We start from the raw sequence: 13,412 nt of genomic DNA, 5'->3' as shown, positions 1-13,412 counted from the left end.
TAGAAATATCCTAATAATAACTAAATAGCATAATATTCTTAAATAGTTATGCACAAGTTCGTTGTTTGAATTTTTTATTTTTTCCCCGCTTGATATGACTTTAGCATACAACGATATTTTAAAATACGCAAAAATGCAGAATCATCAATATATGCTAGTATATGAATGGGAAAATCAACTTGTCTTGTCAGGTTAAGTAAACTTTTCAACAAACACTTGCAAAAGAAAAGAATATAATGAATTAAAGAAGTAAATTTTGTAAAAGAAAGTTTCTTAAAAAAAGTTTACGTCACCTTATGGAAAAAGTTTAATTATTTTAACTTGTTAATTTATTTGATTTTCTTCTTTCTTAAATACTTGTTGATCAATTTATCTAAACCATGTCGACATGATACACTTCTATACTTTTAATGCAACTTCCATAGATAGAGTCGGTAGATGGAGACATTCAAATATATACACTAAATGAATCAATAAAGTACAATAATCGTTACTTATGACTTGTTTTATGAATTGATCCTTTACAGTAATAGCAACTTGATTAAGTACAATATATACACTACCACAGAATATTTCCTATAAGGAATGGACTTTGACATATACATAAAAAAATTAAGCAGTGAAAATACAGCTGTTATTTCAACACCTTGAACGCCATTCTATACATGCAGTCCAGTTTCAAACTTTTATCTGAAGAGCTGGACTTACAAATAAGTAAATTGTTAAGGCACTCCTCAGGAACTCTTGTTCCCCATACATTCATTGATTTGAGCTTCAGGCATTGATCAACTAGCGCAAAAAGCCCACTCTCCGTTACATGACGACAGCTCCAAAGAACAATGGTCTGAACAAAAACAAGAAGCAATCATATATAATACAATGGAATACCACAAACATTTAAAGCCAGTAAAGATTGTTGATCAGGCTAACACACACTAAATGTAGACAATGAGATGAATGAAATGCCATTTCTAAACAACATAAAGAGATATAGTCTATGCACTTATGTATGGAGAAGAAAATATTTGTAAATGATTTTTACAGTGTTATTCAATCATAAGTTGTCAAGTATGATAAATTTATAGATTTTTACAATGACTATTTTACAAGTCTTATTGTCATGATTTTTGATTGTTTGATAATGTAAAACTTTTTACACTATTAGTGCATAAAATTAAACTCAGTGGTAAATTGGAATGATTATTTTCTCTGTTGATCATGAGCATCAATGAAAAACCTTTGCTGAATGTACTTTTTTTTTTCCTTTTGATATGGGAGAATAGAATAATTCAACACAAAAGCCTAACATTTAATTTCTTATAACTTACCTCCAACTTTGGACAACTTCTTGCAATGACAAACAGAGATTCATCCGTTATAAACGTACCACCAACATTCAGATGTTGTAAAGATCTAGTTCTGGATATCTGTTAGAATAATTGTCATCAAGAAGCAAAAGGAATTAAAGACAGAACAATACTTCCATTAAACACAGCTTAAATGGTTTTTCTTTGGAATAAGTCCCAAACATTGGTTTGGGGGCAAAAGCTTGTCTCTTGTAACTTTTGCCCGAATCATGGTTCTGGGTTCACAACTGAAATCTAAACACGCTATAGCCTTGCTAAGGATGTAGAAACACCCAAAATAACAATTCATCAGCCTGACAAATGTCAGAATACTATCTGCTTAATCTAGTCATAGATAGCCTTAAATTCCCACGATTCATCTGATTTCATCCCAACTGTCATAGTCCGGTGCAAAATGAATGCTATCCCATTCATGAATGTTATCTCAACAAAAGATGAATGTCATGTTGGAATGACAAATGTTAGAGAAGAAGTTTCATTGAGTAAAAAAAAGGCAAGTTGATTGCATGTAAGTCAAGTTCACTTGTATAATATGCTTATGACAGATTAATAGAGATTTTCCGGGAGCTGAAGACAGGTATTGTGTTTTAGTCCCCTCCCATTTCCTAAAAAATCATTCCAAGAAAATATGGCTCACACCCCAAGCATTTAAGTTACAAAAGCAGAACAATGACATACCAGTTGAACAACACCTTCATCTGTGATGCCAGTCAAACCCCACAGTGATATGGATGTGAGATTGCTTATACACTTAGCGAAAGATATTCTGAGAAGTCCAGCATCAGTTATTTGGCAACCCCAGCGGCTCCTCGGTCTGCAAATACAAAAGACAATAAATGTGGTGCATCTTAGATCTACATTCTTGACATCATGGCAATTTATCAGCTTATAACTGGTGATAAACCACCAAACTCAACTATTTCTTTTTGCAGGTGCCAAATTTTAAGTATCGAAGTCAATGGCGCACCTAACATGTATAATCTAATCTTTTTAACCACTATTTGCTATTGTACGAAACATCCCTTACTCCTATTCAATATTGGCATCTCCATATCAGAAAACTTAATACAAGAGAAGAGAAAATAAAGTAAAATGACTGCTGTTCTATTACCCTTAGGGATATGGCTTATGACAATTCATATCAAAAACAAAAATACAAATATGGCTTTCACTTAAGAGTTCAAAATCTAGCAGATTCCCATTTCTCTGATTACCATTTGACGTATTTACACAATTCAATTGCTATTTAAATCACCACAATAGCCACAGTGAAAGCCTAAGCTTTCAAACAAAGCAGCATGTTATCCATCTATCCCTAAATAAACATGTTATCAACCAAATTCTACAAGTCACCAGAGGTAATTACCAACTCAATTCCTCGATACAATCAAAATTTATAAACTCAAATTCACAATCCATCTCCAAAGCTCTGAGAATCAATACAGAAAGTTCTCTTTGATGTTCAAGAAAGACCATCAAAGGGAAGCTATCAGAAACATTTTACCATCCTTATTATCAATAACTATAAAGGGGCATAGAATAGAACAGAACTCAGGGTCTGAAAAAGAAAAGAAAGGCATACATAATTATATATACGTACATATCTAGTTTAGTGAGGTTGTAGGCATGATAAACAAGGCGAGCAGTGGAGTCATCATCCATCTTCCAACCGGCAAAGCTGAGATTGTGTCTCCGAGCAAGAGACTCCTTCACCCCTTGTTTCCATTTCTTGCAAACACCACTCGCCCTTAAAGCAAACACCACATGAAATGATTGGTGAATGAATTACTAAAATAATGAAATGAAATGAAAAACTCATATATGCTTACTGTGCCAAATCAGTGAAGGAAGTGAACAGAACAAAAATATGAGCCAACAAATCAATTGGCAAGCGATCAATCTCTGCCTCAACATCCATAACTAAGGTAAGGTTGGCCCTTTGGCTACTCAAACCACAGGACCTTCACCTTAAATTAACCTTAAACTCTTCCTAGTTCTGTTCTGATGGAAAGCCAAGTAATGTAATATAATAATACACTCACCCGAACAAGGCAAGTGAAAAAGTGTCCTCATGTTTTCGTCATCCTTTGAATTGCCACGTCCTTCCTTTTTGTGTCTACCCACTTTTTTTCCTTTTATTAGTTAAAAAACGCCGGCGTACAACTGTTTTGTTGTCTAATGGTATGAGATAATTTTACCTTTCATCTGTCATCTCTACAAAAAGTATACACACAAGTTATATATGGAATATTTTGCTAAATAGTGTTACATAGATTAGATTCAGATTCTCTTTTCTGATTAGTTGTGGATCCTATATGTCTAAGTGTATTATGTTTTCCATCAATCCCTTTTTTTCGTAATATCATATGGTATTGATTTTAATACATGATTAAATAATTGGAATTTGGAAATGATGATGAGTTGGGTGCCGTGGGGCAATAAATGATACTAGTTAAGTTTTTATTAGTCGCACTAAAATTATTTTTATTTATAATAACCAGATAAAGAAAAACAAAAATTGGTTTCCTACTTCCTGTCCTGAGCTTGGAAGAACAATTTTAGGTTTAGCATGTTATATAACGTGTTGTGAGATGTGGAATGACTAATATATTAGCTCATTCGATCGGAATCGTGTAAAACTTGTTTGATGACTTATTTGATACCCATATTATTGCGTAGAAGAAAAGCACCGGCCTACATTGTTTGAATTAGGCTTTTACTTTTAAAAGGTTGAAAATAGTTCTAGAGATATATAATTATTGTAAATATTTTTTATTTGACTCGGTGAAAATAGTTCTATTTGACTCACTAATCTTGAGATATTTTCAGTGGATAGCTCCGATTAAGCTTTGGATAGTTATAAGTTTCTTCTTTTAATTACTTTCTGGGTTCATTTTAAATTGCTTTTAAGTTTCAAGTTTTTTTTTTTGTTTGAAGTTTCTTCACTAGACGCATTTTTATTTTCATTCACGTTTCTCCGTTGACTTTCTTGCGTGGATAAATAAAGGCTAGAGTTTTGGGATACACACAAATGCACGTTCGTCATTATTTTTAAATATTTTTTTACTGTAAAATCTTAAATTACAATTTTTTTTCATAAAATGTTGGTCTAGTGGTGTTGTACACTAAAAGTGGAAGATGATTTATTTTTTAGACAGGGCATATATAAGATATTTTGAGTTCCAATAGTTCAGAGAATGTGTTCTTTAAATCCCATTGCTTGATTACGTTGATCTGATAGTTAATATAATGAAATTAAGACCTTTTTGCATGCATAAGCATTTTCTTATTCCATCGTTATCTGCTTGATTTTTTTAGGAGATAGTTACTGCTGTAGCCTTTATTATTATTATTATTATTTCAGGAAAGATTGTTTGAGGTGGAGCAAGAGGATGTCCAAAACCCGTGGCTGGATCGTGCGGACTACATATAGCAGATTAAGACCATTGGAACTGCAGTATTTTCTGTTCCATATTCATCAGATCATGCGGATTACATTTCATCAAAGTTTGTTGATTCCTGGAATTGATTAGTGCAGATTTTTTCCAGAATAGATATGCTCTCCCACACTTTAGGATCAAATAATTGTTCATGGGTTTGGTTTGTCGTCATCCCATGCATGCTTCATTTTTAATGATACTCTAGTGTGCGTGCAAATCATGGATAATGGTTGGGGTGTCAACACAGGCGGTTTCAAGGCCCGGCTACCCTGGGCAATTGCCCAGGCTCTGGCCCAAATTCCTTTGCACAACACGTCTCTGTTTTTGCGAGCATCAGTGATGAGCAATTCCAATGTTATCCTTGCACTTTGATTACCAGTGAAGAAGCTAATGGGGAATGGTTACTCTGAGATGCTCTTTCTGCAATCTCTCTCTTTATTCTTTTTCTAAAAATTTCAGCTTTTTGACCTATTCGCACCCGAAAATTTTGATTTTTTTTTTTTTTTGCATTTTAGTTGGTTGGATTTATGGATCGGTGATGTTTATTTTAAACTGCGTTATCTATCCGAATCTTCCCAAAGGAATTGAAGATAACCATATATTGCTGAGATCCATTGATGTTCTTATTGGATTTATGTTTTTTTTTTAATAAACCACGTTATTTCAATGTGATGTGAATCTATATGATTGAGCCTGATAAACATCCTTTGCCCCTACTATGACTGCATTTTTTTTATTTGATATGGTTTGGTTTCTTCCACTGGTAGAGCTTCAGTTCGAGGTTCTAAATTATGGTTGTTGCGATTTTGTTGTACAAACATTGACATTGTGGCCTAAATCAAGGTCGCACACCATTTTTTAAAAAAACTTGTTTTAAGCTTTGAATGGGTATTGAATATTGTTTGTATCAGCTATGGATTTTACCAGCTGCAAAGTTCTGTTGTGTATTTTGTATATTTATTCTATTTAGATTTGTGTTCCTATGTGTTTAGTTTTTTTTAAGCCTATTAGTGCTTAAAGCATGTATGGTGGGAAATATATGGGATCTGTGATGGTGTTCAGAGACTGCGTTATCTTCTTTAAATTTTTGCCCAGGCTTTATAATTTTTCTGGCTCCGCCACTGGGTGTCAACCTAGGTGGAATTGCAGTCCTTATTGTGATGCATTTGCATGTCATTTTTTTAAAAGAAAAGGAGCATTACTTGCCGCTACTTTTGGCCACAAATGTTTTGTTAATTAATATCAAATTTTTGTTTTGCTTTATAAGATCTTCTATTTTCCACTCTTCTGTCTAATTTAAATATCAATTAATTGTATATGGATTTTTTTTAGAGGGGAAAAAAACACCGAAGTGTTATGGTAATTAATTCAGCCAAAGCGCTGGGAAAATGTCTATAGCAACGTGTTACTCCAACTTGACACCAGTCATGATCCTATAAAGGAAAATAATTTGTGGAGACTCAACTCTAAATGATACCTAGAGAGATAAAGAGAAGAAGAGAGAAATATAGGTATATATATAATAGATAATATGATATATTTATAAACAGAGCGCCATAGAAAGAAATTACACGTGCTATTCATTTAATTGGTTCATTAACACTTCTTTTTTTAACTTGAAGTAAACTCTAATCTAAGAGCTTTAATATATTCTTGACTTCATTAACCAATTATTAATTATAAATAGTTTGGCATGTTTCATCCGTGGTTGTCTGGGTTAAACAAGAAATTAGGCCAAATGTTCTGTGTCCTTTTTCCCAACTGTCAAAAGTGAACAAAAACAACTGACTTTTAATATGCGTGTTTCAAATTATGTTTTTAATTAAAGAAGTCTTTAAATTTTGCAATTGAGTATTCACACATTATTTTAACTATTTGTGTATTAATCTTGTAGCTTTTTTTTTTAATAAAAGAGAAGTTGTGATTTTTCGATTTATGTATATTTTATTCACAATTTACTTTAACTTCTATTTTTATCTCATTATGCACTAACTGTGTCGGTTAAAATTATAAAATAATAACATATTAAATTATTTCTTATATAAAACACAAAAAACTTAATGTTTACTTTTCAATAATTAAAATGTTTTAAAAGTGTATCTGATACTCCTTAATTGTACTTAATGTATTAGAGGAGAAAAGTTTACTTTAATTTTTAGGAGAGTATCTTTTGGCACTTTCATGTGACTATTATTTATGATAATTCTTTGTTAATTAAATAAGTATTTTAAAATTAATTATAAAAATTGTAACCAAAAAATTAATCATAAAATTTAATTAAACAAAAATTACAATTTGTATTAAATAAATTTAGAAGTGTATAAATTCTTGGGTCAACAATATTCTCCCTAAATCTCAACACGAGAAAACTAATGGGAGCACGTAAGTCTTTTTAATTAATCTTCATTGATTGTTTCAAGAGAAATAAATGTCAAATCATTTTACATTTAACGCAAAACCACAATACGTTACATGTAAGGTTGTTGTGACTTATGAGATTGACTCGCCTACTCCTTAACAATAATAATATAAAAAAAAAAACAAGGAAAACACACTTGTATTTTTTTAACCAATAACTATGATATTTGGTCTTCAATAGTAGAGTTTTAAGTTATTTCCATAAATTTTGGTCCATTAAGTCAATTATGAGGTTAATCCTTGATGCAGAATATAGTTATATATATTTAAATTTCTCCATTCATTTCTGAAGCTTGGTATTATAATAATGTAGTGTTTCGCTAAGTATAATTTATGATTACACTTTTATTCAGCATATTTATAATTTAGCTAATAATTGCTTACACATTCCATATATATATCTTATACGATTTTGATTCAAAACATGTGTTTGTTTTAAGGAAGAGAAACATTATGAATATAATTGCGTAGAAGACTAAAACTCAACAACAGAGTAACTATCCAAGCAGACACACATTATGTTTATTTAAGGATTAGGTAAAATAGTAGAAGGTTGTGTTTTTTCCATATGTGGCAGGTGAAGTAGGTAAAAGGGGAGGGAAGGAGCAGAATGATCAGATGATGCGGCGGCACAGGGTAATCCCATCACCAACGGGAAGCTGGCAAATCTCGACCCTTGAATCAAGTGCAAGAGCTTTGTTGAGCTCCATAACAAAATCGCGATAATACTTAACATAATCCATGAGAGGAGCATCGGGTGGGGCCACCACGGACCCATTCCATAGGGTGTTATCGTAGCCGATCAATCCCCCAAGCTTCACAAGCTCAATCACCCTCTTGTGGTAGTTCAAGTAATTGTCCTTATCAGCATCCACATAGATGAAATCGAAAGCTCCCTTATTCTTTTCCTGCACAATGAATCAATCAAAGCCATTAATTTCAAGCTAATAACATTAAATACACATATAAGATGGAATCACTGAACGCACGTCTTTAATGAGAACGTCAAGAAGAGGAAGAGCGGGTCCTTCTCTGAAGTCAATCTTGTGAGCCACTCCAGCCTTTTCAATCACGGGCAACCCCAATTCATAATATTCCCGGTTAACATCCATAGCTAAGATCTAATTTCAACAAAACTTCATAATTAGCCATGCACTCATCTAGGTTATATTATATATAATATGCATCTACCCATTGTCTACCTATACATTATGACAGAAATTTTATTGGCACCAGGAATTAAATCTATCATCTTTCTCTCTTAATCATCTAATTCATTTTATATCTTGTTATCAAAACATTACTTATACATATAGATTTGTAAGGGTAATATTTGTATTATTGATTGATTTTACTATTGTATTTTAAATCATGAAAATAATTTTTAATTATACATTTATTAATTATATAAAAAAAAACTTAAAAATCTTGTTGAGGCAGTTGCTGCAAACTCAACAATGTAGTCGTCCCTGAGTGAAGAGGTAAAAGAAAGTGTTTAAGAAAAATAATTAATTATACTAAAATGTAAAATTATTCAGTAAAGATGGAGGTAGTACATTAGAAATTTCTTACATTTTTTACTTCTTACTCGTCTTACTCTATGTATGCAGCTACATAGGATAGAAGAATCCTATGTGTATATATATATATGTGGTATGTATATGTATTGCTTATTAAGCAAATGAATTAATTAGGGACCTTTCCGTCAGAAGGGAGGGCAAGGGCAGTGGAAAGCAAGGAGTAACCAGTGAAGACGCCTATTTCCATGGTGTTCTTGGCATTGATAAGCTTAAGGAGCATGCCTAGAAGTTGTCCTTCGTCAGGTGGTGTAGCCATCAGGTTCCTGTTTTACATCATCATCATCATATATTTATATATGTGTGTCTGAATGTGATAATTAATGGTTTCATAAAAAAATAATTGACTAAGCCGGTGTCATTTTACTCAATGTTGGTACATAATTAATCATGATCTTACCAAGGGTGTTTTTCCGTCAACTCTCGTAGCTCCTTCAAGCTCTCATGCTCTCTTGGGTACACACTGGTTTCAAGTATATACTGCACCACCAATTCGTGTATTAATTATAGAGAAGTGAAGAAAAAAAATTGTTTACTTTGAGAGACAAAATGAAAATGAAGGTAATTGAATGAACCTGATAGAGTGCATCGCTCTGAAGGAGACTTTTGTGACCAAGTTCTTTGTGGCCAGCTATTTGGTTTGGTTGTTGCTCTTCCTTAATGACAGTCATCTCTGTCTTTGGAATTCTCTGAATATTCTTTTTATCAGTTGGAATTCTCTGAATATTTGCTATGTAAACAAAGGCCCAAAACGCCTATTTATAGAAATTAGCGCAAGTATTCTATAGGTAATTCCTTTCATTTTGATTTGATGAAATAATTTAATGGTAGTTATGGGGTTGGTAGGCGGAAGCTTCCATTTTGAAATTTGGCAGGCTTCCTTTATATATAATATTTCAAAGACTCTTTATATAGTAAACTTTCTCATCTACCATAAAAATATAGTAAACTTTATGGTTGGAGAATCCTTAAACACCTCACTCTAATTATTATTACATGTCCCATTATCTGAGTGAACTGGTCATTAATTATAACTATTGTTAAAATTCTTCAATTTAGCACGGAGTTAGTAGTTGCAATGAAAATTGATAATGATCCACAGGACAATATAACATATAATTGTCTTAAGTATAAATGTTATTTGAAAATCTTAAATTTTCCCTGTATTATATTTTCGGCTGTAAGGTATCTCTGCTACAAAGAGCATTTTTACATTGTTAATTTATTCAGTAATATTGCAGTAAAAAAACAATTTATTCAGTAATATGCTTTCTTTTTTGGGTACCCTTAGGCCTTAGCTATCCAGGATTATACAATGCGATCCTTTAGCCAAATTATTACAAAAACTAAGCCATCATCTCCACGGGTAAGGCACGACCTCTGCAAAACTCTGCCTCCATACGCGTCATTATCTGGAAATATTAAATATAAATGAAATATCAAAAACATAAATTAAATAATATCTAATAAAAATGATTTGATCAATGTAGGCTTATTTTATTGATAATATAAAATATAAATTCAAATATAAAAAATAGGAACTTTGAAAATTTTCTAAATTAATTTAATTAATAAAATATTTATTAGTAATTTATAAATATCTCATTATACTTAATTTTAATATAATATATTTAAATATTTATTAAAATAAACTAAAAAAATTATTTTCTTAAGTAACTAATGAATTAAATATAAAATCAATTTAATTTAATTTAATTTTAAAATTAAAAAACGCGTCTTAGAAAAATTAAAATATGATGTTGTTAGAAGATTGTGTATAAAGAATATTTTATTCTCAAGAATAAAAACTAAAGATTTAAATTTATTATTTAAGGTAAATAATAAGTAATAATATAAGATAGAATAATTTACAAATATACATGTACCGTTATTGGATAATCTGTATAATAAAATTTTGGTAGGTTCTTTTATATAATAAAAAAACATAATAAAATGAGAGAAAAAACATGAGATAAAAGAATAAATTCTTCAACATTCCGGTGCATTCTATGGGGGAAAATGCTAAATTGGCAGGGTGTTCGATCTATATGGTTTGCTGTGATTTGTTCTTTATGGGTTCATAGAAAAAATACTCTTTTTAGAAATCAAGGATTTGATATTCACATTGTTTCTGAATTGGTCAAGGATTAGATTTTGGACTTGGCTAAAGGTGAAGATGAAGAGTTTTATAACCTTTTCTTTCATTGAATGGACAAAAAGGAACCTATGTTATATGTTGAAAGGCTGCACTTAAATTCTGGTTTTGGGTGTTATTCTGATAAAAGGTCACACACTGGTTTGGCTAATCGCAGGGGACTAGTAATTGCAGCATCTTCTCAGTTGCGGTATACTAGAACGAAGCATGTTTGATTTCATATCTTAGATGTGATTTTCTATAGCTAGGATGCAATTTTGAGAAGATAATAATTATATAGTTTTTACATTTTAAACGTGATTTCTTTCTCTTTTTTTAACAAGTTTCCAAACACGCTGTAAGTCTAACAAGAAATTTTAAACATTATTTGTATGAACTCATCTCACCTATATGTTATTTAATTTACTCAGTCTTATCTAATTAGGAGTGACTTTTTGTTCATACTTGCCACTGCAACATTCAATATAGTAGTTATGTCTCGGTTAACCATGTCATTTCCTCTATAGCTTTCAATATTCATTTTTCTGGCCTATCATATATATGTAATTTCTTATATATTGTGTATCTCTCAGTTTCAAAGATTCGTGTATACGGATTGACTACTTCTTGTGCTCAATATTATTTGACTTATTAAAAAAACATCACACTTTTTTCTTTAGACTAACGATTCAGTTTTATAGGATAACAATAGTATTCATAATTTGCCTTATTTCTTTAGACTGACGACGCAGTTTTATTGGATAACAATGCTTATAAAATGTATAGAAAGATGACCTACCTACTTAGTGGTGTCATAACAAAAGTTTGTGCGAAACTTGCAAAGTTGAATAGCATTAATTAATAGTCTCAATGGTAGGTAAAGGCTTTCAGGTCAGATATAATATATAAATTAATTATAGACATGCAATTCATAATCTGGACTTAATTAAGTAAAATAAAATAAAATACGAAAACTTGTGATTAATGTGATCAAATAAATTTTGAGAATTTTTTCTTTATAAAAAGAATACTTATATATTTTGATACTTTGATTTTGATTTTAGTCCTCACTCATAAAAATATGTTAAAGGATAACGTGACAAACAAATTATTACATTATTACTTATATGACGTCTAACATTTTTTTTTTTTCGAAAGTTGATCCGTCCCGTGTACAAAAACTCACATGAGCCACTGGTAATAAAAAGGAGATTTCTTTTTTTCATCCTTTTTTTTCTTTGCACTGTTCTCCTGTTTTTTTTTTTCGTTTTTCTTTTTACAAAAATACTCTTTGGAGATACTAATTTCTAGAATATATTTTTGAAAAAGGTATGACCCAATGCTATTAATTACATTAAAGAAATAAAATTTCATAATGTATTAAAACACAACTGCATTGTGAAAACTAGTTTCCCTAAGATATGCAAAAGGCAAAAATAAAATATAAAAAAGACTAAGATGATCCAAGATGGCTTTGTGTGTGTGTGTCTATATATATACATAGAGAGAGAGAGAGAGAGAGAGAGAGATGAGAGATGAGAGGAGCAAGTATAAAAAATATGGAGGCCATGGATGGGGTGCAGCGGAGAGGTTTGAGGAGGGGAGGAGGGTAAAGGTGAGAGAATGTCCCTAAAAAGAAACGTAAGGTTCTGAATGTATGGAAAGGGAAATTAGAAGAAGAAAATTCCTAATGGATTTTCAAGATTAATGGGCATGTAATTTTTTTTTCAAAAAAAAAAAAGCTGATACGAATTATTGATGTATATAAATCATATGGATTGACATATGGATCAATCCATTGATATGAATTTTTTTTTCTTTTAATTATTTTTTAAAATAATTAAAATAAAAAATTATTTTAAAAAAATACTCATACGGATTAATAATTTATATGAATCATATGAATTAATATTATTTTTTTATTTTAATAATTTTATATTTTTATTTATTTTTTAACATGTTATAGAAATTAATTTATTTTATATGTTAGCAATAATTTTAGCAATTTTATAAATATTAATTTGATAATATTATTTAAAATATATTAAACAATCATCAAACTTAAACTTCACTGTATATCTTTAATAAAGTACGGAGTGAGGTTTTATGAAAATAAAAAGGAACTACAGAAATGGAAAAAAAAATATGTTATTTATAACCCAAAATACCTGTAAAAATAATTTTGATATTTTGGGAAATTGTATCAGCAAAAATACTAGATATCTAAAGCAATTCCCATCTTTTTTTAATACACTTTATTTTTATAGAATAATTTTTTTATCCTAATTTCATCGTTCATCCTCACCATCATCATTCCTCCCTCTTTCCCCTTTCTTCGCCAACAAAATCACAAACACAAATGGACAACCTCAAACACAAAACGCTCACCTAGAAACACAAGAAAAAAAAAAAATCAAATCTCAGATCTAGAAGCTTCCACGGATATCTTATATGGGTGTTAAAGTAGTCCAAAAAA

General features: G+C 30.7%; 2 protein-coding genes and 2 non-coding genes across 4 annotated transcripts; 2 read left to right on the top strand and 2 right to left on the bottom strand.

The window, feature by feature from the left end:
• Positions 1-603: 603 nt before the first annotated feature.
• On the bottom strand, positions 604-3,370 carry LOC100306324 (uncharacterized). The gene is made up of 5 exons (NM_001250113.2): positions 3,197-3,370; positions 2,968-3,114; positions 2,046-2,181; positions 1,329-1,427; positions 604-844 (listed from the first exon to the last, which is right to left on the bottom strand). The coding sequence occupies exons 1-5, from the start codon at positions 3,283-3,285 to the stop codon at positions 635-637; spliced, it is 681 nt and encodes a 226-aa protein (NP_001237042.1). The 5' UTR covers positions 3,286-3,370; the 3' UTR covers positions 604-634.
• A 1,764-nt stretch (positions 3,371-5,134) lies between these two features.
• LOC112997910 (small nucleolar RNA snoR26) lies at positions 5,135-5,224 on the top strand. The gene has a single exon (XR_003262962.1). It is a non-coding gene; the product is annotated as a small nucleolar RNA snoR26 (small nucleolar RNA).
• Positions 5,225-5,333: 109 nt separating this feature from the next.
• On the top strand, positions 5,334-5,423 carry LOC112997911 (small nucleolar RNA snoR27). Its single transcript, XR_003262963.1, has one exon. It is a non-coding gene; the product is annotated as a small nucleolar RNA snoR27 (small nucleolar RNA).
• A 2,103-nt stretch (positions 5,424-7,526) lies between these two features.
• LOC100799303 (S-adenosyl-L-methionine-dependent methyltransferases superfamily protein) lies at positions 7,527-9,536 on the bottom strand. Its single transcript, NM_001255234.2, has 5 exons — positions 9,378-9,536; positions 9,203-9,282; positions 8,924-9,068; positions 8,215-8,346; positions 7,527-8,133 (listed from the first exon to the last, which is right to left on the bottom strand). The coding sequence occupies exons 1-5, from the start codon at positions 9,471-9,473 to the stop codon at positions 7,840-7,842; spliced, it is 747 nt and encodes a 248-aa protein (NP_001242163.2). The 5' UTR covers positions 9,474-9,536; the 3' UTR covers positions 7,527-7,839.
• Between the last annotated feature and the right edge of the window lie 3,876 nt (positions 9,537-13,412).

The sequence above is a fragment of the Glycine max genome, chromosome 1, assembly GCF_000004515.6.
Source record: "Glycine max cultivar Williams 82 chromosome 1, Glycine_max_v4.0, whole genome shotgun sequence".
Classification (NCBI taxonomy): Eukaryota; Viridiplantae; Streptophyta; class Magnoliopsida; order Fabales; family Fabaceae; genus Glycine; species Glycine max.
This window is presented reverse-complemented; position numbering and strand designations above follow the sequence as displayed.